The sequence below is a fragment of the Micropterus salmoides genome, unplaced genomic scaffold (genome assembly GCF_014851395.1).
Source record: "Micropterus salmoides isolate LMB-PRFRI ecotype aquatic unplaced genomic scaffold, ASM1485139v1 Ms_hic_scaffold_20, whole genome shotgun sequence".
NCBI lineage: Eukaryota > Metazoa > Chordata > Actinopteri > Centrarchiformes > Centrarchidae > Micropterus > Micropterus salmoides.
Genome location: NW_024041151.1, coordinates 27,567,571 through 27,594,072, shown reverse-complemented (window position 1 = coordinate 27,594,072; position 26,502 = coordinate 27,567,571). Strand labels below are relative to the sequence as shown.

General features: G+C 39.4%; 1 protein-coding gene across 3 annotated transcripts in view; it reads left to right on the top strand.

The window, feature by feature from the left end:
* The window catches only part of LOC119914491 (cingulin-like protein 1), a 41,314-nt gene extending 15,267 nt beyond the window's left edge, over window positions 1-26,047 (top strand). The window contains exons 4-23 of one of the 3 annotated variants that reach the window (XM_038733814.1): window positions 653-770; window positions 1,522-1,712; window positions 1,968-2,052; window positions 11,724-12,242; window positions 13,164-13,295; window positions 14,533-14,631; window positions 14,754-14,915; window positions 14,999-15,094; window positions 15,404-15,462; window positions 16,045-16,192; window positions 16,277-16,381; window positions 17,131-17,283; window positions 17,725-17,892; window positions 18,164-18,337; window positions 19,428-19,517; window positions 19,647-19,730; window positions 21,462-21,580; window positions 22,603-22,711; window positions 23,167-23,330; window positions 23,837-26,047. In XM_038733814.1, coding sequence (XP_038589742.1) covers window positions 653-770; window positions 1,522-1,712; window positions 1,968-2,052; window positions 11,724-12,242; window positions 13,164-13,295; window positions 14,533-14,631; window positions 14,754-14,915; window positions 14,999-15,094; window positions 15,404-15,462; window positions 16,045-16,192; window positions 16,277-16,381; window positions 17,131-17,283; window positions 17,725-17,892; window positions 18,164-18,337; window positions 19,428-19,517; window positions 19,647-19,730; window positions 21,462-21,580; window positions 22,603-22,711; window positions 23,167-23,330; window positions 23,837-23,951 — 2,890 coding nt within the window. In that variant the 3' untranslated portion in view covers window positions 23,952-26,047. Of the gene's footprint in view, window positions 1-652; window positions 771-1,521; window positions 1,713-1,967; window positions 2,053-11,723; window positions 12,243-13,163; window positions 13,455-14,532; window positions 14,632-14,753; window positions 14,916-14,998; window positions 15,095-15,403; window positions 15,463-16,044; window positions 16,193-16,276; window positions 16,382-17,130; window positions 17,284-17,724; window positions 17,893-18,163; window positions 18,338-19,427; window positions 19,518-19,646; window positions 19,731-21,461; window positions 21,581-22,602; window positions 22,712-23,166; window positions 23,331-23,836 lie in introns of all 3 variants that reach the window. The other 2 variants (XM_038733812.1, XM_038733815.1) reach the window with 2 other exon arrangements.
* Window positions 26,048-26,502: the final 455 nt, after the last annotated feature.

Below are 26,502 nucleotides of genomic sequence, written 5' to 3'. Positions count from 1 at the left end.
CAGTTTCAACAAATATTTAATGTGGGAATGTTGCTGGTTAGGGTTTTCACTTCTTTTCATCTTGATGTTTGCATGAACAGTCCTTTTTACACATTTAGCTAGTAATGATTTTCTGCCAATTTATACTTCTAAAATACTCTTCTAAAATCCACGATATTTGCAGTGATGCATGGTTAGTCCAAAATTGAGGTGTAAAGGATAAAAGTAGGACTGGAAATAAATCAGATGTGTTAAATAACAAATATTATGAATCTCTTACTGACCTGTGAGTCTCATATTCTCAATGAATAAATTACCTGAATCACATATAATTAAGCTGCTGATAGCTCCAAAGGCTGATGTTATCTACCCAAAAATCCAAACAGCCCATTCAGAAATTCTAGACATTTGTTATACTGTAATTAATTAGCATGAATTCATGCCCTGATATATTAAAAAAGATGTTGTTCCATTTATTGTAATCAAGATGAATATGACAGTTTATTGCAATATAGATTTTAGGTCATGTTGGCCAGCCTTATATAAGTATTTGTTTAATTATAGTAGATTTTAGCTGTCAAACCTGACACAGTGTGAACTCTACTTGAACAGCTTAGGTGGGAGTTTAAGTGTATTTTGTAAACTAAATGTTTTTGTATTTGTGTCTTGTCAGAATCTTGCAGATTAAAGGCCGTCAACAGCTGCTGAACAGTGAGATTCTTAATCTTCAGGAGAAGAAGAAACAGACCGAACAAGAGTCAAAGAGAAACTCCAGCCTTCAGAGGTCCACTGTAGGTGACCTCAGCAGGAAACTGATTTCATACACACTGGTCAGACAGGGGGTTAAAAAAAAATGTTATCATGTCAAAAAGTATGTTAATGCATATAAACCTTAGGCATTGCCAAAATGTGATATTTGGTGATAATAACCTAATAATAATAATAATAATAATCCTGCTACCACTACTTTTACTTCTACTAAAGATAATAGTAGTAGTAATCTTAATTTATATAGCACCTTTCTTAACAATGTTACAAAGTGCTTCTTTAAAAGAGCACACAAACATGCAAGTAAAAGAAGCACACATAAATGATCATGTGAAAAGCTTTAATAAAAATAGAATATGTTTTTTTTTCAGCTCCTTAAGTGTTACCAGAGCTTTTAACAGCATTGTATAATCTTTATTTGCTGATTAAGACCAAGAGAGAAAAAAAGCTAGTTAGTAGATCTTTAGTTAAGGTCATTTTGTTACACAGTCTGATCCAAAGTTCAGGTATTAACATGCATGCTTGAGCATGCTGTGCATTGTAACATTGCTGATGAAGAATGTTTTCAAAAGCTGGTCATAAGTCAAGGCAGAACAAGAAGAGATAAGACTAGAAACGACAATAAGCTGTGATTGATCGCGTCTGGAGGAGTCAGAACCTGCAAGAGAGAAGTCATGAGTGTTTAAGTAAACCATTGCCATCACTGTGTTTGCTCAGAGCAGCTCCTGTTAAGCCTCTTAGTATAACTTGTTTGTCCATTATTTTCCTATTCAGTTTCAGCTGTGTGCTTGTCGGGAGCTTCAGAGCGCCATCACTGAGCATTTGATCCAATCAGAGAGGCTGGTGTTCCAGGAGGAGGCACTGAGCGCACTCCATAACCTGCTGACCCAAGACCTGCAGAGGTATCAGGAAGAGACGCAGAGACTCACCTGTTTCACGCAGAAAATACTCAGACAATCCCACAGGTAGCCGTTTAAAAAATGTTTAATTAAACTTTGATTGACTTTACATTATTTCAAAACCTGTTGTTTAAAATTTAAATGACGTTTAAAATCACATTTTGTACTTCAAACTTTTTTTTTTCAAACGTTTACTTTAGCTTATTGTAGTGAAAGGCCCTGTTTAATTGAGATCACTTTCTAAGACAAAAACTGTGACTTGACATCCCCATCTAAAGACGTTCATTATTTAAACATTTCACTTTTATATTTTTCCTTCAGCTCAGACAGAGAGGAAACGTGCACCAGCAGAGAGAGAGACCGCAGCATGCAGGGAAAGACCGAGACAGAACAAGAAAACAACATGGTAAAGTCAAACTCAGCGTCCACAGCTCCTCTCTGACCGGTTGTCTCACCTCGCTTTGGGAGTTTTAAACTTGTCTTGCATCCTTGGCACCGTCAAACTTATCAAAAACAATGCCTAACGGTATTTATTGTTTGTTTGTGGGTGGGTTTTTGGTCTCACACCTAATTCATCATCATTCTGTAGCATTAGGGTTCATCAGCACAGTAAAGCTCACATTGATGTTTCGATATTTTTCAATTCCGCTTTCTGACCCAATCAGAATGCACCTTGACTTCAATTACAAGGAACAGGAAGGAAGGGGTAATTCCACACTGCATAAGATGGTCTCATGCTATTTTGCCTGATAACGGTTTTGGTGTGAGAATTCTGCCGTAATATTTCTCACTGCAGGTGTTGAAATTGTGGAGGAGTCGTTTTATCCTCCTTTTCCTGGGAATATTATCCTCACTCGGATTGGACAGATGAATTCATATCTCAACCCCTGACATGGCAGGGAGACCTCTTCTCTGCATGATGTATCTGTACGACTTCTTTCTCTGGCACAATCACAAATGTAATGATATCCAACGAGGAGAGATCTGGGCCATACTATTCCAAAGTAGTTGGGTTCAGGCCCAATTATGAGTGTATTATTTGTGTCCTTCTAAAGAGTCACATTCTTTCACAGATCGGACAGTGAATTCTTTCTGAATTGAGGTTTCCGTGTCCAATGTTTCATTAATCCCACATTCCAAATATGTTATAGTCTCACTACAGCTGATGGCAGTGGTGTGAATGGTGACTATAATCTGACTGCGCTTGCAGTTGGGCAGCAGAGATCTCCGCTTGTAATATCGCTGATAAAAGTTTTATTCAGGGGTCAGTCACTGCACAAATGTGTTCCTTCATGTCACACATGTTTTCTTTCAAGTCCACAAATGTGTCGAGGACAATGGTTGCATGCTGCCATTTCAACATGGCAGCATTTCAGGCTGAAGCTCTTTTGTGGAGGACTTGGGCGTGACATTTGGTATTTCCTACAAATTCTTCCTTCCGTCCTGATAAAATGATGTCTGAGCAGTACTGATGACATTGAGCAAAGAAGCAGTCAAATGTGAGTGGCATCGAATAGAACTGTGATACAATGTTGTGAGAACTTCACAAACTACAAACCTAACTCTGAATGGTTCACTAGCATCCCCAGCCAAAAGTCCATAATTGATATGTTAATTATTAATGAAAATAATAATTGGTTGCAGCACCAGCCACCCAAATTACGGAACCATGTTTCATTTAATTTCTGTAACAGGAGTTTTCATCATCTAAACCAGTGGTTTCCAACCTTTGTGTCTAAGAACAAGCAAATATCTGCTGGCAGTCCTCACATTATTTCATCTGAATAATTTTAAAACAAAGATGTAAAACTGTCCGTCATATAACAAGTTTGTAAGAGAACTTTTAGGGAAAAACTTCTACAAAAATCAGCTGCGAGAAAATAACTGAATCAAAAATATTTTGTTTCAACAAGGTGAAGTCTAAATATAGTGGACAAGAAATAACCAAAAAAGCAAACATCCACCTCGAAAAGAAACCTCTCAGTAAAACTGTGTCTTTGTCTACCTGTGTGTGTGTGTGTGTGTGTGTGTGTGTGTGCGTGCGTGTGTACACGCGGCCATGCGCGTGTGTGTGTGTGTCTGGCATTGGTCCAGCTGTTGTCAGTCTTTCTCAGACAGTCGGAGTGGAGACAGAGGAAACATCTGCTTGCTCATCTGGCTCTGTCTGTCACACACACAAATGCAGACCTACAGATACACACACATTCTTTTACCATCATTCCCTAAAAGAAAACCCATAATAGACTGACACGGTTGTGACGGGAAACGATGAGGGAAGAAACCTGGTTTGGAGTCTTATTATAACAGGAAACCTGTCAAAGTGTCATCACAGTTTAACTCGTGAAGCTTAAACACAAACAGAAGACAGGCCGGCTGCCAACATACTGCATCTCCTGCACAGAAGTACAACATGCAGTCGTATGGTTTTCAGTTCAGACGCATTTTCAGTGAGAAATACCAGACTTTTCCCCTAAAAGTGAAACTGCTTCCCAAATGCATCATTTGAGTAGATTTTAAGAGTTGGCAGTTTGTAGTCTGCTTCTTCACACCATCTGAATTCATATAGTATCAGTTAGTATAAATGTCAGTGGATCATGAGTGTCATTTGGGGACATGTCCCCACCACTTTTTAACGAACAAATGAAAATGAGAAATGTTTATTGGCACAATAAGAAAACGTGCAATGCAATTAAAATATAGAAGAAATAAATGTGCATTGTCATTCTGTTATATTTTTATATTTGTCACCTGCCAGCTGAATTTTTTTTGTTTCAATCTATATAAATGCCATCATAAATTGGAGCATAAAATGTCTCCAGACTGCAGGAAATTAAGTGTTAAATGCTCCAATTTTGTTGCTGCGGTCAAAGTCAAACTCCTAATCGCGCTACAAAATTCATGGTTTGTAATTGCCCCCTTTGAACGACACATGTAAGTGTTTTCTGATCTGAAATAGGACAACATCATTTGACTCCCTGCCTTTTCCGAATACATTTTCTCTTTCTGACACCGTTATTAAGACTGGATTAGGGTACGACGATGAAGCCAGTGTTGACTGTTGGAAACGGGAAGCGAACATCAATCTCCTCCACTTAAGTCATATTTTGTACAGCTGCTTGGAGGTCTTTGTCACTTGAACATAAAAATATGTTGTTATTAGGTATTTGCTGAAATGACTGGTGCTACTCTTGGAAGGAGAGTCTTGGTTATTAAGCACTGACTGCATTATTTCTGTATGTACAACGTGAAAGTTGTGCTAAGGCCGTCAATTGATGCAATGCTCCACAATGCATGTTTACAGCACGTGAATTTTTGCCGGGAAACAAGGGCTTCACTCGCTTCTGAACATTAATCAAACTTGTTTTAAGCTGTTTGATCAGATGAACAATGTGGTTTTAGAGGACCATGTCTTGATACAGCCAGGTACCTTCTCAAGGATAGATAAGCACAACACAAACACCCCTCCCTTTATTTGTACAAATTACTTATTGCAAACTGTCCTGATTTTACCAGGAGAGCCTCTGGTGTTGCCCCACACTTACTTTTTTTTTATTACTCAGTAAGTTTGAAGTTAGTTTGTATTTTTGTTTCTGTACTGTGTGCCAAAATATTAACGTTACAGGACAGAAACATTGTTATTTAGGCCAAATTTGTAAAACTAATATTAATAAGACATTGAGAGTTTGACGAAAATATACATCTGTCACCTAGTCATTGATTTGATGCCCTGACAGCTGAAGACATTTCTGAAGTGGATTTAAATGGAAATAGGTCAACTCAGTACAAAACTGGATTTTACAGCTGACAGAATTTACGGAAGTTGGCTTGTGACACTTTATAACCCCAATGCCTAAAAAAGCAAGAGGCAAATGACTTCATGTTGTTTCTGTTGGGGGAGTGGGGGGGATTCAAACCCTCGACACCTTCAGCTCCGCGGTCTCATGCTTTGTCCTGCTAATCTAGGCGAGCCATTCTGCCCTAAAAGAGGCTCAGTAACATTTCTATCAGATAATTTGTGGTTAATCTGTCAGGAAATGAGCCAGGATTTGTATAATCACACATAATTTTGATTAGATATAAATCTAATATATTTAGATTGGATTTATTAAAGATGTTTTTGTAGATCCAGCGATCCATCCTGGACTAAACAACTTTTGGAGAAAAATCAGTGTGAAATGAACCTTGCACAGTCTGCTGAAAGCGAGCTCTGTATGTCCTATCAATATATTTATATTAACATTTATGAATGCATTTATTAAACTGAAACATCCTCAGTCTCAAAAAGTACCCATAATTAGAGGTTAAGGCCTCAGGTGCACAACATACTGTAGAACAGCATTGTGAGTAAGAATGATATAACAACAAATCGGCCTAGAGTTTCACCCAACAGACTTATAATAATGTATTTCATTATAAAGAGCTGAAGTAATAACTATAAATGTGTACATCACTGTGTAGAACAGGTATTGTCTTCATGGATTTTGAGAGGAGGAGCTGGATGAGCTAAACTGTCCCTATTCCTTCAGAATGCACTCAGAGACAGAAATTATCAAAAACATATAAATCCCTCTGAATACTCCAAAAAAGAAAAAATATTCTATAAAACATAGGACACAGGTGCAATTAGTCATCAGATGAGGACATCTGAGGTGTAAAAAAGCCTCCATAGCACTTTATGCTCATGGGGAAATGTTTGCAAAAAATACATTTTGTAAAGATTAGTGTGGGATGGGAGGTACTGGTTTTTGTTTTAGTGTAGTTGTAGTTTAGCAGTTTTAGTGTAGGACAGATGCAGGACTGAGATCCTGAAGTGCATTAAAAAACTATTTCAAAAAAGTCAACAAACTGAAACATTATGATAAAGTGACTGGCTACAAGCTGTACTGAATAATTTTGTCAGAGTAGCTTCTTTTTACTGTTCTTCTTATTTCACGAATCTCTCTTGATTCATTGTTTTTTTTTTTCAGATTTTATTGACAATTGACTACTGTAAGTAATCTGTAATCTGCAGATTATTTTCTTGGTTAGTTGTTTAGTGTGCAAGTACATGAAAATAGGGAAATAAAGTGAAATTTAGTGAAACAATTAGCAAAAGCCCAAGGTGATTCCTTAAAATTTGTTTTGCCCAAAACCCAAAAATGTACTCTCAACTATCAAATAAGAAATAGAAAAGCAGCGAACGTGTACAAGTGAGAAGCTGGGATATATTCAGTGGGTTTATCTGTCCATTCATTTTCTGTAAATCAATTTTCCAGTTCTACAAGATATATCATATTTATTTGTATTGCTTGTAAAAAGCATATACAGTATATTTCACATTTTGTTTTACTTGAGAATAAATTTGAACAGTTTCCACTGTTGCTTTGTGCATTATACAGTCTGCGGACAACGTGTGGGACCCTTACTAAGCTGTTTATTTTCCATATTTAACATATCGCTAATAGATTTTTCATATTTGATAGGCTTACTCAAAAAAGGACCCAGCGATCGTACATCTGTGAACTCATTTTTGTTATTCCCACTGTAAGAGACATACATCCAGGATTAGTTTCACCAGAATTCAGCCTGATTTGTAACAAATATTCCTGTTGAAGGGATAATTGTCACTAAGAAAAGTGTGAACACGGTCAGGCCTTAGGGCTCGGACAGAGCTCCGGTTGGTTGATTAATCCCTGTTATTTACAGCCATGGAGAGGGAAGGAGCAGTGGGCAACAACAACAACACAGGAACATATTGCCAAGCAGATTGCCTTGGGCTGAACGTAGCTCCACGTTTTGCTCTCTGTGAGACACGTACGTGTCCAACACAAGACTGCTGCCACTAATTGGTTATTTATTTTATTTTTTATTATGCTGTTGTTTTCTCTCTCTCTCTGGTGCAGTGACAGTTTTGCTTTGGTGTAGCGTTTGAGTGCATCTGCTAGTTTACATCTGTGTCGCACCTAAAACTTGGACAACAGTTGAAGAAGCACTGAGGGTAAAAGTCATGTTTGAGAGACTCTCAAAATACAGTTTAAATTGAAGACTACACACACACTACATACACGGACTACATGTGATAGTAGCAGGAATGTTAACAATCACCGTAATTATCTTTTCTCAGCTGCAGAAAGCATTCTATAATAAATATATTCCAAGACGAACTACAAAATAATAAAAAGAAATTTGAAAACGACCAGGAGAAACTACAAAACAATCTGAGAAAGCTAGACTACTACCTAAAAAGCCAGAAAGCTACCATAAGCAATCATGAAAAGACAAAACACAGCCTAAAGTGACTAGAAAATAACATAAGGAGCTTGAAACCAATAAGGGAGAATCTAGAAAAACAATCCAGAGGACACCAAAAAGCTATGACACTTTACAACAAGCTAGAAGAACAATTTAAAGCTTGACCAGAACATAGAGGACAACCCTAAAGAAGCTAGATAACACTCAAAGGAGAAGCTAGAAACAGTTGGAAACAACCATGAATAACTGAAAGCAGCAGAAGCTAATACACAGAAGCTAGAAAGCAACATTACTTCCCAAAGATTAGTACTTCTCTTATGTGAGATGTTTTATTTTGCTAAAACTGACCAAAAATCTTTGACATCATCCTCAGAGCTGTTAAGTGGCCATAAACACATATGTATATAATAATGAAATGTTTGACCTTCTCTCTAAAAATTGAGAAGAGGCAGGACTGGTCCTGATAGTTGATCAAATCTATGTTGTTTTCTGCTTGAAAAGTTCTTGTTTTTTTCTATTGTTTGGTGTGCAGATGGCCAAGAGCTGAACGTCTGTGTGACCTCTAGATAAACCAGCCTGTCCGTTGGAGAAGTCCATGTAAACTCACTTCCAACACCTTCTACACCAAATTAGATTTTCTTTTTAATATCTAGGAGATGGAGCCACAGCAGTGTGCAGTTAAAGAAGAACTAGTCAAGAATAGTATTACTCAGCCAGTTGTATAATGTCTTCTGTGGCTCTGGAGGAGCTTCGCCAAGTCTGAGAAAGTGACCCTGATGACATCACTATATCAGGGTTATCAGCAGGGGCTTGGCGTCCACAACATTTAGCTGAAAGGTTGCATTTTCAAACTGGAGGTGTGGAGGTTTGTAACATGTTGATAACAGGCAGGGAGAATGTAACAAAAAACTATGGTGAGTTGCATTATGGGCAATGTAGTGGAACAGGGTTTTTGGAGCTTGCTATAGCCCAACTAAAATAAGCCTCTGTTGGTTCGATTTTGACAATTATATTGTTAATGTGCCTCACAAAAGTCGCTCCAATTTTATGGAAGTGTAATACTAAATCAGTGGAGTGCCCCTTTAATAGATGTAGATAAATGTAAGGTTTCACTTATCAAAAATCAAAAACACAGACTTTTCTTGCCTAAAAAACAGATGTTTAGATCAGGCTGTTCAGAACGGGTTTTAATTGATCATGCCAGGTGTGTTTTTAAAAAAAACTTGAAATGACAGTTGTCTTTGTCGGATTTATGCCGAGAAGATGAAATGTTTTCTCTTGCAAGTAGAGGAATTTTGTTCCTTGTTCCTTTGTTCCTAAAGTCTTCAGCCTGTAATTAGGATCTTTCATGCTCATCAACATTGTGTGTTCACTTTTAAAAAAAATAAATAAATAAATCAGAGCAGCACATCATCATTTCAAAACAGAATAACTGAGTCTGGAGAAAAGTTCAGTCACTGTGCTCACCACCTCTCTCACCTTTTATTCCGGGGCCAAACCCCTGAGCACTTCTGCAAAAAACATCAGTGAGGCATTCAGTGCTTTTCCCAGGATACATTGCTGTCACATATCTGGGTCAGATGGTGTACAGCTCTACGCCATATGTCTGTACTGTAGTGAGGCCACAGGGAATGGAGCCCCAATAGTGTATGTGTGTGTCCAGGACTTGTGGGAATATGGACCCGGTTTTCCTGAATGAGGCCGTCTCTGCATGTCTGTCTGTGTGATTGTTCTGTTTTGAGGATTTTTTTTTTTTCTCAATCTCCCAAGTTCTTTACCTAAAATTACATTTATTATGTCGTTTTAAAGAACAAGACAAGACAAATGAAAATGATTTTAATTATTCCTTATTCCTGACATTTCCTTCATCTTATATACATTTCTACATCGATCACTCTAACTTACATTTAATGGCAGCCTGTTCTTAGTGGTGAAGTGTAAGGACCACACCAGCATCTAACCGGACCCAAGTGACATTTGCAGGTAGTTGCAGCATCAGAATTATGAATTGTGTAAAATATATTTAATAATGGGGCAAGGGTGGCTCGGTTGGTAGAGCACGCGCCTCATGTACAAGGCTGAGTCCTTACTGCAGTGTCCTGGGTTCGAATCCAGCCTGCGGCCCTTTGTTGCATGTTGCCCACTCTCATTCTCAATCTCTCATCCTCATTTCATTGCTATCCACTGTCTTATCAAAATAAAAAGGCAAATATCTTAAAAAAAAACATCTCTCTCTCTCTCTCTCTCTCTCTCTCTCTCTCTCCATAAATATATTAACTAATATTAATTATTAGGCTTAGAAATATAATATACACACATTTCATCACCAATGAGTGTGTCCCTGTCTCCTCATTCCAAGAGGCTCAGGGCAAAAATAATAACATTAAAAATCATCAGCTCAGACCTAATCCCACCACGGCCTGTAAACATTTTAATACCATGGTGATTAGCAGTGATCCTAAACCCCAGACACCCACCCTCCCTTTCAGTCCTCCCTGGCCCCTGCTCCTCTCCCACCCCAGTTTTGGCTCACCGTCCCTGGGGGAGGCGGTCAGGCGAGTCCCTGGATTAAGGCCACTCGGTGCTTTGGACCCTCGAGCCCAGAAAGTTAAACCCCTGGACATTCGCCACTTCATTTCTCTAAGTGGCATCGGCCTCCTTGTTATGATTGTTAATTAAAGTTGGATTTAATCAAGTGGCTTTCTGGCAAAAAATGTAAAATGCTGCCATTTTCCTCTTATTTGGTGCCCTTTTTTTGCGTTTTGGAATCTCCATGTGTATCTATCTGTCCTTTTTATTTCTACGTGAGAAAGTGGGATGTTGTGTTTTGGGGGAGGGTGGTGATTTTTCAGACTAGGGAGCAGATGTTGCACTTTCTCAAGAGGGATTTATGTCAGGATAGGAGCGCACACACACACACACACACACATTGGTGTTCATGTCATTATGTATGCAAAAGTCAACAATATCTATACACTGTAAAAACAGGCGACAGATACGGATAGATAAACAAACTATTAATGTGCTGCTTTCAAGGAATAATTTAAAGTTCAAATTAAAGTGATGTTTGTGTAAACTAACTGCTTTCAAGGTGTAACATCTGTAAGAAGTAACACAATCTTCCTCTCCTGCTTATTCAGCCTTAGTTGGTCTGGTTAAAGTAAAATAGGAAGGAAGCGCAACATACCATACCAGGACACATGTCTGTTGTCTCCTGCATGTGGTCCCATTCCGCTTAATCTCAGTGCTACACTGATTTAGCATTGCACTCCTATATGTTAGTGGACAATGGACAGTTTTTAAGTATAAAAATTGATGCCGCAGAACCAGAGATATCATCTTCTTTATGATATACATATGCAGTAGTACTTCCCATCACCTGTAAAAAGACACTGATGTGTGAAATTATCCTGTAATTACCACTGGTAGCCACATTGGTTGGTCTTTTTCAAAAACTTTTGTTTAAGTAAACTGTTCTTTAGTTTCTTCCTCTCTTCTTTTCTGTGGAAGTATATATCATCTGGTAAAAGAGGGAAATAATCATAAAATCCTCTTTGGAATTTTATATTGCGCTATCGAGAGAGCTATATAAGTCAAGAATCTTCATCACATTTATGGAAAATTCATACTGAATACAGCATTGCCATTAACAGATCTCCTCATTGATTTGCAACATTGCCCTCAATAATCAAATGCACTCAGAAATTGTAAAGAGTTAGCTACTGTGGTCTAACCTGGATGGTAAATTTATCTTTTCTGTATCTCACCGCTAACCTTGTACATCTGCTGCTCAGAGTCCCAGTTAACAGTTTTTTGGGGATCTGTTATTGTCTTCACCTCTTTCAGCACGCACCCGAGTCCTCTTCATCCCAGTCACCACTTAGTCCTCAACAGACCGACAGGAAAGAAGAGGCAGAGCAGACCTCGAGAGCCAGTCACAAGAAACCATCTCCAGGCCTGTCCGGCAGGTCAAACCTGCACCGAACCGGCAGCATCAAGGATCTGATCAATAAATTCTCTGGTCAAGATCACCCGCAGAGCCCCTACTCCGGAACAAGACAAGTCCGAAAGTCTGCTTCTGCAGAGGCCCTTGTGACTCCAAAATCCAAGTCGAGTCAGTCCACACCAAGCAGCTTCGGACAAGACGAAAGTGCACTTCCCAGCATCACTGTGACCCCTCCATTAAGGGAAACCAGTCAGAACGGGACTGAAACAGCACAGAGAGGCACCAAAATCAGTAAGATCACTGCAAGAATCGATTGTCCAGTAGGAAGCAGCACTGAGAAGCCTAATTCACAGCCAAGGAAGAAAACACAAATCACAGACTCTGGTAGAGAGTCAGTGGCTGACTCTGGCATGGGATCGGTAAGCAAAGAAATACCCCTGACACATTCCGATGTCCTTGCATGAAACGAAAAGCTCTGCATCCTTTCTGCATGAAGACGGCCCAGCAGCATGGCACTGCAAGTTTTTAAACGCATCTCCTTGCATGATTACAGCGCCGTTCTCAATCAACGTGGCAACTCAACAGCTTGAAACCACAACGAGATTCTAAAGCAAGTGCTCTTTAATCGTACTAATCAAAATGGCCTCAAGACAGATTTAACGCTGATTCTTTCCCTGCGAATGAGCTTCACGTGTTGCCATTTTTGTCTTTGGTCTAAAATAATAACTTTTACGCTATGACTGTGTTGATTTTTGCTGCATGAACCTTTTGTCCATTTTTGCAATAAGTTTGCTTGAGTTTCTGTCTGTTAATTTGCTTCCAGCAGCTTTTTGTGGCATATTATCTACAGTATGGGCAAAGGTAGGACAAAGTTTTTGTTTTGGAAGCCCAAGAAAACCATGGCTATGAAGTCCCAAGTCAAGACTGACAAGTTCCAAGCTAAGCTCAAGTACTAAACTATCAAGTCTTAAATAAGTATATTATCTGTCTGTCTGCACTACCAAAGCTTTCCGTCCTCATCAAGCAACGTGATTGGCTGCTGTCGCATTGATTCAAACTATGTTGTCAAGAAGAAGAGTTGATTCTCTGCACACTTATCTTTGGGGAGAATATTTTAAGAGAATATTATAAGTCATTCCAAGTAAGAATGGAAAAAATAACCCCTTTTTTTTAATTTTTGTACCATATATTCATTTTCACTCTGTTGTCAGTCACTAACAGCATCCGCACATGCTCAGTAGATTCACCCTTATCACTTGTACATGTTTGTAGGTTATCACCCCTTCAGCAGATGTCGTCATCCAGGTTTATTTCATCCCTCTTTTGCCCTTCTCCTCCAGGAGTCTGAATTTGATTCAAACAAGCACCTAGACAGCCCGTCAGAGGAGGAGCCCACCACACCCCGAATTATGACGACCAGCCAGAACCCGAAATATCAGCTGTACCTCAGCAACGAGATGAAGACCAACGGGGTGAGTGGCAGGGATGCAGATGGTCTAGGAGGCACCGGGTCAGTGGGGGAGAATGGCCCCAAGCTGGCCCGATGGGAGACCACCCGGCTGGGACTGAACCACTACAGGGGGTCCCTGGAGTCCCTGGCCTCACGGGACTGGGACAATTCGTCTGACAGGGTGGGTGAGGCAGACCGTGGACTTATGTTTGTGTGATTCAGATCAGGGAGATTAGAGACAGTTTTTATGATAATCAGATGCTGTTTTACTGCTGGATATCTGTGAATCCAGAAACACAGAACCAATTATTAAACAGTGCCATCTCCTGGACAAAACCTAATATTAATGTTGAAACCTAAGACTTAATTTCTTGAAACAAATTGCTTGTGCAATAACTTTTTGAATTGTAATTTTACTTTTTATTCTAGTGCAGAAATCTTATTCTGTCTTATTTGAAAATCTTCAAAATGACTTTTTGGAAAATGTTAACACCTGTTTTTCACTGTTGTCTGGTCTTCTGCACCCTTTTTAGATCTCAAAATTATCAAGACCCCCACCGATTAGTGGTCAAGTTTCATGTTAATGTTTCATGTTAATTTAAGATGTTTTATTCATATATTTATGTTTATCTTTAATTAAATCCACTCTTTTTAAAAGATGGCACTTCATAAAGCACATCAAAATGACATGGTTAACAGACAGTAATACGGTAAATGACAAGCATGTATTTCCATCTACTGACTACTTCTGCAATCGTTTAACACACACACACACACACATATATACAGTATATATATACACACACATACATAAGACAAGTGCTACATGTCTTATGTAGCATTAGTATCATCCTATATTTCCTTTCCAGTTAATGAACCACGTCTGCCTGTTACCACAATTATAACAGTTTCTAAACTTCTTCTGGATTTGTTTTTGGATCCAAAATTCTAATTAAATGATGGTTGAGAAAGTCTGAATTATACAAAGACAAAAGTCTTTTATCCTGCATCAAATTGAATCCAATCAGTATCTGAACCTTTCATGCAAAATTGCAATATGACTTGTTTTACTGTACTTAATAATAATACAGTATTTACTGTCTGCTACAATAAATAAACTGACTCACCCAACAGTAATTTGCCACATGGTTCATTTGTAATTAACAGCCAATTATACAGTCAACCTTTTTAAATAATAAATTGCAAACTCTCTCTCTTTTGATATTGATTGGTCATTTTGTTTGTTTGTTTGTTCACAGTATGGTGTGGTTGACAGCCCTCCAAGGGTGTTCAACAGTCCGTACAGCACGGCCACCTCCATGGAATACAACCCCATGTACCGAATGTCTGAGTTCAAGGTTTGTAATTTGGATGGAAAAACTGAAACACTGTCTTATTTCTGTATCTTGTTTGTTTTTGTTCCTTTTCCACATACATTGACAAATGTAGGAGACTAAACCCCCCCCCCACACACCTCCAGGTTCAGGGTGGAATTTCTCCCACCACCTCAGAGATGAACCTGTACAGCTACAACAGTCGGAGCTCCAGTCCAGTGGGCCTGCCCTCGCAAACACTCCTCTCCTCCCGCACCCGATTCTCCACCTACGACTCTCTGAGGAGGAGGACCGAACTCAACAACACAGTACGTTTACTCACACACAGATAAGACGCACTCTATCATCATGTCCACATTATATGCTTACATATATTTTTTTGTTGCTACAGGTGGTACCCACCCACTACAGCATGCGCTCTGCCACTCTGCCCAATAAAAAAGACTACATAGAGGAGTTGACCAAACAGTTAGACGCCTGCCAGAAGGTAGGCCTAATCTCATTACTTTAGGAATTCAAACGCATGTTCAGCTGTAAGGATGTGGTTTCCTACTACAAGTAAGAATTGACAGATGTCAGATAGATGCCAGACAGAAAGTCCTGGAGCTTTGAAAAAGATGGGATTGAAGCTAATCATGTGACCCGTGGTGATATCCTGATCAAGTCTTCTTATTTTTAAACAACTGCAATATTACCATTACTATTTTAGCAGACCTACTGTAGAAGAAGTCTCAGGGCCAGATTGACCGCTAGATGGTGCTGCAGTTAATCGTTATATTGTGTGTGTTCCCTCCAGCGTAACCAGTTCCTGGAGGCAGAGAGTGTGGAGATGGAGAAGGAGAGGAACCAGATAAGGTCGGACATTATGTTATATTTCTTTCTGTCTTCTTATTTTCCTGTTTGCTTTCCTACTTTCTGATTGCTGTCTTTCCTGCTGTCCTTCCCCAGTGGTCATAATTTCTCTTTTTTATGAAACTGTCTTTAACAACCTCCACTTGTCGAATTTGTCCCCTTGCTGCAGTGAAAGTGGGTGCTGCAGGGTGTGGTCGGTACACTGTGACTTCACTGGTGGGTGTGGTTTTGTGTGTGTGACGGACTGGACACCTTTAACCCAGTGGTTCTCAACCGTTTCATTCATCCAAGCTCCTGCTTAAATAATCTGTACTGAGTTTGTGCCACTCAAGTTTTTCTTAGAGAAGACTATTATAACACTGAGCTGAAAAGCTTTGTTTGACTGTTTTGCCTCTTTGCACCTGTAACCACACCCACAAGTGATGTAACAGTGTGCTGACCACGGCCCCAGTATGTTTCTACTTCACTTCATCCTTCAAAACAGGATTCTAAGCTGGTTTTAAGTTACTCTTCACTCCTCTCTGTCATCTCAATGTAAACCCCGAGTCTGACACATTTCCATTTGATGACTGTCTTCCTGTGAAGGTTTGAGATGCGCGGCCTGCTTGTGAACAAAGAGGACCTGCTGAGGACCAACACTCAGTTTACCAACGAGATAAAGAGGATGAGAGAGCAGATGATAGAGATGGAGAGAGAGAAGCAATCCATGGACGAGAGATACAGAGAGATGGAGGTGTGAGCGGACGGCTGGCTGGATGGAATGATCCTGTAGTTATCCATGTGTTTGCACGATTGACTCTTCTCTTGTACTGTGCAGATGGAGGTGAAGACGGCCCGGGAAATGATGGTGGAAGCCAATGCTCAGGAGTATGCCTTCAATTTTCTCCAGCAGTCCCTCCAAAACAAGATCCAGGATGCTGAGGTACTCACCAGCAACTAAAAATATAAAGATGAAAAATGCACTTTCATGTGTGAAAAGGCTGATTTGGATTCCTACATCTATATATGTCTATATTATAGAGGATCCTTTAAATCCTTATGATCATGTGGAACACTTAGTCATTTCAGTGTGTAGCCGTCTTATTTGTATGTTTTAGCTATTGAACACAAACTTACACTTCAGACTTAAGGTCAGATTACACAACGCCTGTGTCTTTGTACCTTGTGGTTTAAGACGCGCACCACGTACCAGATGGTCGTTGCCTGTCATCCCCCTCTCATTCTCTTCCACCACATTTCCTGTCATTGTCACTGTCAAAAACCTGCAAATGTAGCCTGTTGCACCTTTAATGAAATATGATAATAAACAAGCGTGTGTTGACTGTTTTTTTGCAGATTACTGTGGATACAGAAACAATAGTCACAGCCAAAACCATGTATTTTCAAAATGCTGGGCTAAGCTAAACAGCCCTTTGCAGCCCTTGCAGACAATGCAGTGGGTTTTTAGATGTTGAAATGAGTGAAAATCCATAAATAATCCACTGCAGTCAATATGATGTTTTATTTGGCAACATGGGAATGCAGTTGTGAACATGGGCTGTCATCAGAACTCTTATTTGAGCACTCAGGTGTTGAGATATGAGAGCTATCTCTCTGACAGTCACAGACACACGGTATATGAGAAAGCAGAGCTCTGAACTATGTGTGTGTGTGTGTGTGTGTTGTGTTCAGGAGAACCTGGAGAAGCAGACGCAGCATGCCCAGACTCTGGCTGAGAAGTTGTGGCTAGCAGAGAGACAGCTGGAGGAGCTGGGGGTTGATAAAGACACAAGAGACAAGAGGACGTCCAACCTCAACGACACCGTCATCAGACTGGAGGCAGAGGTACAATGACAGTTTCTTTTGAAAACAAGTTAATAATAAAAATTTTATTTTATAGGTTGGTGGTACATGATACTATAACTGTAGCCTGTTACATTCCTGCAAATTAACAAAGATCAAAACTTTATTGGTGATGATGATTTACAAGTAAATTCTCTTATAAAGGAAGGAAGTTTGCGTTTTTCTTTCCCCAAACTTTTTTTGGTTCTAATTGGTTCAATGTTCCAATTTTCCTTTTTCTGCAGGGATTTGTTTACACCATAGTAATTGTGTTTGCAAAATTAGAACTCCAAACTCAAACATTCAAGGTGGTAATCAGCTTCATTACTTATGTCAAAACTGCCTCTGGTCATCGAAAAGATCATCCAAAATATCGTAGTGCTTCTACAAAGGATGCCTTCAGTGACACTTCAGAGTATTTAGAGCTACCCTGTCTTTTTCCAGCTGGAGGAGGCCCTGCAGGCGTCCACGCAGGCAACAGCAGAGCTGAACCTGCAGCAGAAGCTGCGAGAGGACAGCCAGCTGAGGGAGGAAGAGCTTGAGGAGTCTCTGCTGGAGAAGGAGCAGGAGCTGCAGCGATTGCAGGCCCTCGTCAGCAAACTGCAGGGGGAGGTATTCCCACTTGTCCAGTACTTTTAGTTCATACTTTGAGTACTTCTATACTTACATATTACATACAACACACTCTACTAAGCACAAGCCTGTTAACATTCATGTCACATTTTCTAGCATACTTTGGTGTCACCTGGGTTTTATGTTGTTGGATAAATGAAAGAAACTCAAAAGATATGAAGCTGCTGATTTTTAATGATAGCTGAGAACACATTTTGGTAGAAATGCAGCCTCAGGATCTGTATGTTTCTGTGTGTGTGTGTGCGTGCAGGTCTCTGGTAAGCTGATTGATAAGGAGCGGACCCTGGAGGAAGAGATCCAGCTGAGAGAGAGGGTACAGCTGCAGTGTAAGCAAGCAGAGAGGAAGGTGGACGACCTCCACATGGAGCTGCACAGCACCAACCAGGCCAAAGATGACCTGGTCAAACAACTTAAGCAGGCTCAGGTACTGGTTTAAATCATTTGATAGTCAAATAGTTTCAATGGCAAGGCAAGTACTTCACATGCAATTTCAAAGTGTATAACATGAATATGTTGTAGAAGAAAAAAAATCCATGACAGGGGACTTGGGGTGTTCTGGTGACCTGGTGATTTAAGAAACTATTAATTTCCTAAAACAGTTGGACACGAAGAATATTTGCTAAAAACTACAAGAGTGAATAGAGCATTTATTAGGGACTATTTCCAGTAATGGATTAATTAATACACAGTACATTCATTGTTGGTTTGTGTCTCTTCATGGGATTTGTTGACTATATGAAAAAATACAGTATAGAATTTCACTAGACGTCGTAGAGACAAGATTAATTATAATAGAAACACAAAAATATATATTTGCATCAACCTGTATGGGATTTCAGACTGCTAACCAAGCTGGCGATGACAAAAAAACAATTTGGGATGATATAAAAAAAAAAAAATTTGATTTCCTGAAGGTTTCATCCTTGAAGTGAACTCATAGTTCCAGCTGGAGATCAGACAGTATCCACAGTGTGTTTGCATACATGACCAATGATTCAAGCAGAGATGTCCACTTTAATTAATCAACCATTTAAACCATCAGAGTTTGGGGTTAATGAGGTATTAATTATGCAAATCATGTTTAGCAATCAACATGCTAATTCCATAATCCCAAATATTCATCATGTTGCTATTTCCGAAGATACTTAATCCGTCCCATTTCTAAATAACCTGAGTGTGTTCTGCTGATGAGACAACAGACTGTTGACATCATGAAGAGTGACCTCAGATCAGAGGCTGACTGAAAAAAGTTTACTTTAGTTGTTTGGATGATGACTTATTCTTTTTTGACTCTTCTTCTCATATTGTGCATAACTACCTTTGCACTGCATGTCAGATAATGTACACGTCTCAATCAGTAATGCTGCACTGGACGATGATGATATGTGGGTTTTTTTTATTTATTATGAAATGTTTTTTATCATAAATGTTTCCTAAACATAGATTTAATGGGCCTCTGCTAAGTCCCCTCAGGGGTACATAAAGTGTTTTGAAATTGAAATTGATTCTTTCAGGAGAAGATGATTGACCTGGAGAGCGATCTGGAGGAGCTGCATGAGAGCGAGCAAAGATGGGCCGCCAAACACAAGAGAGCTATCGAACAGGTAAACACACTGGTGACAGGAAGTGAGTTAAGTAAAATATTCTGTCATTCAAAGGATTAAAAAAATGCTGATTGATCATGACTGATTTTATTTGACTGGTTATTAAGACATTTCTGTGTTTGCTGTCAGACTGAGCAGCTGCAGCTGAAGCTGATTCAGCAGAAAGATCTGAACGACCTACTGGAAACTGATAAGGCCGCCATGGAGAGACAGGTACTGTGTGTTAGTGTGTGTGTGTGTGTGTGTGTGTGTGTGTGTGTGTATGTGGTTTCACTTCCCCTTTTAGTCTGCATTGAACACAGTTAAACCATCTTTGTCAATACCTCACTCATTCTCTCTAATTCAAATTCATTAGACCTATACTGGATTTTATAATAATAATAACTTCTATTTTTATAGCGCCTTTCAAGGGACTCAAGGACACTTTACACATAACCACTGAGACACAAAAAACAACAGAACAACAAAAGGAGGTCAGATTATATGCCATGGTAAAGAGGTGGTTTTTTTTAGCAGATTTTTAAAAGTGTCCAAGGAGGGAGCATTGTGGATGTCTGTGGGAATGGAGTTCCAGAGGGTGGGGGCTGCGATGCTCAAGGCTCCATCCCCAAAAGTCAGCAGTGTGGCGTGGGGGACAGAGAGCAAGCCCTTGTCGGTGGATCACAGGTTCCGTGAGGGTGTGGAGAAGGTCCAGTAGGTACAAGGGGGCAGTGGCGTGGAGAGATTTTAGATGAGTAGGATTTTGTAAGTGATGCGGAATTTGCCCGGGAGCCAGTAAAGCTGAGGATTGGGGTGACGTGCTGCCACGGCCTAGTGTGTGTGAGAACCCTGGCAGCAGACTTCTGGACATATTGCAGCCTGTCCAGGACCTTGCTGGGTACCCCATACAGGACACCATTACAGTAGTCTAAGCAGGAGGTGGTGGAGGCACAGAGTCTGAGAGTGATCAAAGTCTGGAGATATTTTTATGGTGGTAGAAAGCAGATTAGGTAATGAGTTTGACATGTGACTGGAAGGAAAGGGTGGAGTCCAAAATGACACCAAGTTTACAGACTTCGTGGGATGGAGTAACCATCCACTTTAAGGAGTAAATCACCTACCCTCTGGAGCAGCGGCTTGGGAGCCACTACTATTAGCTCTGTTTTGCTGCTGTTTAGCTCGAGTAGATTGGATGACATCCAGGTTTTTATGTCATTCAGACAGTGTCAACAAGTGACAGAGGGGGAAGCCGAGTGGATGGTTTGGTGCTGATATACAGCTGTGTGTCATCAGCATAGCAGTGGAAACTGAGACCATGGTGACGTATTATCTGACCGAGGGGGAGCATGTAAATGGTGAAAAGGAGGGGTCCAAGCTCTGAGCCTTGAGACACATCTTGTTTGACTGGGGCCGGGGGGGGGGGGGCTATACTCTCTAAAGGTGATAAACCTGTTCCCTATTGGAGAGAGATGACTGGAGCCAGGAGACTGCTGAACCGGTGAGGCCAACACATTCAAATAGATGGCTGAGAAGGACAGTGAGAAACTGTCAAAGGCTGCTGAGAGATCTAGAAGAATGAGGATACTATGTCCAGAATCAGCAGCAATGAGAAGGTCATTATTGATTTTGATGAGGGCGGTCTCAGTGCACTGGTGTGCTCTGAACTGATTATGATATTTAAGAGTTGTTGTTTTTTTTAAGGAAAAGATTTTTTGGAGGAGGATCCTGTAAATGGGATTATTAAGGAATTCTGATGGGGTAACATACTCTTTGGTGGACAAATTCTAAACAGATTATAATGGAGATACAGTAGGTTACTGTCAAATTACAGTCAAGAACATGGTTTAAAGATACTGTACATTCAAGTAGTAAGTAATTAACAATACAGGAACAAAAGAAAAGTGAGCAAAGTGCTAGTAATACCTTATCTCTAATGAAAATATTTCTCGCTCTCCCGGCCTATAGCTGCGTGAGCTGCGTCTGGAGGTGGAGGAGCTTCACAGTTCCAGAGTTCAGGAGGATGTCATCTCCAGGACGGAGAGCAGAGTCAAAGAGCTGGAGAACGCTCTGAGGACCGAGGAGAGGTCAGTCAAATCACTTTTTAAACAAAGTGTATTTTGTCACCAAGCATTTTTTCTCAGAATTTCTGAAAACCTGAGGTTTTCTGTCAGTATTCTAAGGTCACTTTCAGATCATTTGGTCTGGCAAAAATTATTTAGTTCTGGAACTGCTAAAATACACAAAGTAGGACACAGACTCAACATAAACACAAGAGCTGCTTTTCAATTATGAAAAAATTCCCACACTGATGCACTTAGGTGTTACAATGGTTACCAAATGATATGTTGCATAGATATAGCCTATACATTGCTTTTACAGATGGATTAAAAAGTCGTTCAGTACTTGAATTCATGCATTCAGTCATTCATCTATTCTGAGAAAATTCTGTGGTTGGTCCGCTTGGCATTTTACAACATATTACAAGGCAAACCAATACAATTCAAATAGGCAAGAAACTGATATAACCAGAGGTGATTTTACCCACATTTTAGTCCAGGAGGGTTAAACTGGCTGCTTTGTTTCTGCAGATTTTAGCTCTGTAACTACAAATCATGTATACTTTTACATTGTTGTTGATCACTTTCAAATGCTAGCTGTACAGCAGATTTGACATTTTGGTTTGTAGCTTTCCGTTTCCAAGCAGCCACTAGTTTCCCTTCAGTTCTGTACAATATGAAAATGAATAAGCAGACTATTGAAACTTGCCTAAGTTGTGTAATAATTTAGAGCCAACATCAATCAGCACTTGAACTACTTTACCGAACACCACACATACAATAATGTAATATTGTGGAGTGCGATGGATTAGTAAATTTCAAAGGTCTGCTAATTGGTTTTAATTTCTAATTGCACAGAGTGGCTGCCGAGAATGGTAGAAAAACACATCCAAATGTGCAAAACACAGCAGTGTAGTTTAGCTGTGATATAAACCATATGTACCTGTAGCTGTAAGCAGTGGATTTGCTGAAACATGCTACAGTATCAATCTAATTCTGGTCCTGTTGCTGTATCTAGTTGTTGGCTAATGTGTTTGTGTTCTGTGTAGGAACAAGTCAGTTCTGGCAAACACCATCAGTAAACTGGAGAGGAAGATCAACGAGCTGAGTGATCAGATGGAAGAGGAACACAGGATAGCTACTGAACAGAAAGAACTGGTAACAAACACTCACACACATACACAAACGCACGCAGTGCCTATATATTAGCGTAGTAGTGGACATATTTGACAGTTAAAGATACTACATGTTATATTTTTCTTTTTTAATATAATACTTTGGAACAGATGTGATATTTTTGACATTTGTTATTCATGCCAACCAATGAGATTTAAAATATTAAGTTCCTCTGAGAGCCCAGGTCTCTTTTCTCTTTCAAGGAAATTCCTTTTTGTTTTGGACATTATCTGTTTTTGTATAGTCGTCTGCTCTTTTTAGTAAACATCTGTCCTATAAAAACATGGCCAGTGTCTTTAGTACAAAAGCAAATAGGGTGTTCATTTGTCAGCAACCACCTTAGTGGTTTTTATGTCTCAGTCGCTACTGTTAATAATATTATAATAATTGTTTAGTCCTGTCTGTCCAAACTAACAGCTCTGTAATATGTCCTCCAGATGAACCAGAGGATCCGCTCTCTGAAGCGTCAGCTGAATGAAGCAGAGGAGGAGGCGAGCAGGAAGGACACGCAGTACCGCCACACCCAGAGAGAGCTGGCAGAGGAGAGGGAGACGAGCGGCCGGCTGCAGAAGCAGCTGCTCGACCAACACATGCAGACAAAGTACATACTCTAATATACACACACACACACACATCCTTATAGACATAATGCATTCCCTGGACCCTTACATTAAACTTAACTATCACAAATACAATACTAATCCTAACCCTTACCCTAAACCTAATTCTGACCCAACCTTTAAAACCAAGTCTTAACATTCAAACAGCCCTTTTAAGTTGTGAAGACCGACCAAAATGTCCTCATTCTGTTGGTTAAAATCTTGTTACACCCACACATTCATCTTACCAACAGGTGTTAAAGTAGCTGTGAACATATGCTTATTTTGGATACTCAGTGGTTTTGTTTTAGTGATGTATCATTTGGTGACATGGCGTGAATCATTAGTGTGATTACTAGGGTTAACAGTGGTTTAACAGTTGTTTAAATGTCCAGACACCTGCCAACCTCTCTGAAACTTGCGTTTTTACAGTATGTCACAGTGATGTTGTTGTTTTCATGGCACAAAATAAAACCCCATGTCTTTCTTGTCACTGCCTCTCTAACAGGCGTAAGGAGACTCTGGCGATTCGTCAGACTCTGGACAACCTGAAGTATGACCTGAGTGACGAAGATGACGATCGGCTGCTGCAGCAACGACCAAACAACTTCACCAAAGTCTAAATCATCGCACTCCACATTCTCTCATTACAAAACAAGTGTGTATATGTACATTTTTAAAAGCATAAAACCGGCTACATCTTTACACTAGGGTGTGTTGACGTGACATGTTTTCAACCTGCCCTGCCACTTTATCACAGTAGGCAGGAGGCATCTGCAGGGTGCACAACACAAAGTCCAGTCTTCTAAGAAAAAAAAAAAATATGACCAAACCCACCAGGATCTTGGTTCAAATGTTTCTTCCCACTTTTCACAGATCTTGTTATTCCCTTATAATCTCCTAGAAGGTGATCTGAAAAGAACAATGCAGTCTGGTACTAATTATAGGGAAAATAGAGATTTTCTCTATTTAAACTCAAGGCTAAATTCATTATGCATTTATTATTGGAAACTTAATTTCATATGTTGAATAGTAAGCCTGCTTGTCGACAAATTTGGATTGTTTGCATGTTTAGCAGACCTCCTATACACTGACTAAAAAAGTGCAATGAATTGAAATGAATTGGAAGTGTACCAATTGAAGTCCAAGAAACGCCCTCTCCTGGTGACCAGCATGAATTTCAAAAGGTACCTACATAACAAATCACAGAGCTCTGTAGAGAGATGCTCCTGGTAGATGTACAGCATCGCTGTCAGCGTGACAGACTCAACAGATCGAAACACCTTTCAACAATGAAGTCATATTCCCCTTTTCTCCTTTTCTATTACACAGAATAACATGGTTTGCTTGTTTGCCAAATAAATTAAATGTACATGAGTTTGCTATAGAGCGATGTTGATATACATAAAGGGAAAACTTAATAGTGACAATAATGAGGTAACAAGGATCCGCCTTGTAGTTTGTAATCACTTCTTATAGTTGCTACAACAGCTGGCGTCTGTTCAAATGAGCTTTAAACAGCCAGAAGTAGATTTTAGAGTGTCCATTTTATATATCATGCAGTTTCACAAAAGCTTTATGGCCTTAAAGTCTAAACGCACACTTTGAACTTTGAAAGAAAGCGCAAACTCAAAGAATCACTGGTTCCTCCTAAATTTGACAAGCTTTGACAAGTTTTTTATTATCAGAGTGAGCTTTGCTGACAGTTCTTTAATAAGGAGGCATCACAACACATTCATCTACAGTGTTTGTAATATGTCAGCAACCACTATGGAATATGTTTAGAGTAATGACACACAACATGGTTTAACTGCGGAGCAGGGATCTTTGGATGTGCTTGTAGCAAATGTTTTGATTCACACAATTACTAGATTATTTATACTGAAACCTTTTTGTGTTTGTTGTTTTTATGATTTGCAGATTACCAAATTTTATTTAGAGAATGTAATTTTGCATGATTTATGTTTTTCAGGGGGTTTGCTCCCTAAAAAAAACTAGACACTTGGCGTTAATCTGCTTCTTGTTAAATGTATTTTATTCAAATTCACTCAAACCAGACAAAAAAGGACAGCTGAGACGTTTTAGCTCTCAGAAGTAAAATAAATGTCTAAATACAGTTCAGATCCAAAATATGTGTTCATGCAAAGTATGGAAGAGGCAGACAAAAACATGTCTGATGTTCTGTATGCTCATATTTTGGAGGAAATAACTTTTTTGTTTTTCAAAAGAAAACTAAGTGCACAGACTGGAGCAAACACGGCTGGGTTGTTCAAATAATCTGTAGAATATTCACTGGTTTGATTCTCAAATATTAACTATGACCAAAGTTCATCAATACTTAAGGAAATCTCACTTCCTTCTATTGATTGAGTTGTGATTAAATTGAACCCAGCCATGTTACAACATATGCAGTTTGGATTCTCTGTTTACATTTGTTGGTGTATTTTGCTTTTTTTGGAAACAAGAGCATAAGGTTTTGTCCATGAAAGAGTTTCCTATTTCAGCTGTGCCACTGTGTATTTTGGTTTATCTTTTCTCATAACAAAAGAAAGAGATGGCGCCTACATATATGTAAAAAGAAATAGAATACACTGACTTATTTTTGTAACTACACATTCTACTGGTTCTGCTGTTCTCGGGTATTTATTTTTGTTTTTCATATTCTCTCTTTTGGTGAGAAGTTCCTACAATACGCAAATAAATTCTTCTATAATGTGAATTCTGTGTGTCTTGTGTGTGTTTTTTGTGAGGAAAATTAATTTTACAAACAAATACTTAAAACTACTATTACTATTACTATTACACTATTATGCCTTCATGTTAATATTTAGATTTTCTGTTGAGATGAGATGGCGTGCAGGACATGTTTACTCACAGAAAATGATTTGAAATGATTTAGGGCAAGAAAATGTTACATGTTACTAATTGAATTTCTTAACTGTCCAGTAGATTTCTTTCTCTTCTCTCTCTCCTTCTGTCACTTTCTGCAGGTGTTTCTGCCTCCAGAGGTTTAGAGTCTGGATCTGTGGTTGTGGGCCACCTGCCTTCCCTGTTCCGTACTCGACACCAGCTGCTACAATTATTATTATATTATTACTCCTATTTTTATCATTAATATCACCATCATTATTTGTACTATTATTCATTTTCATTGATGTCTGTACCACTACCACC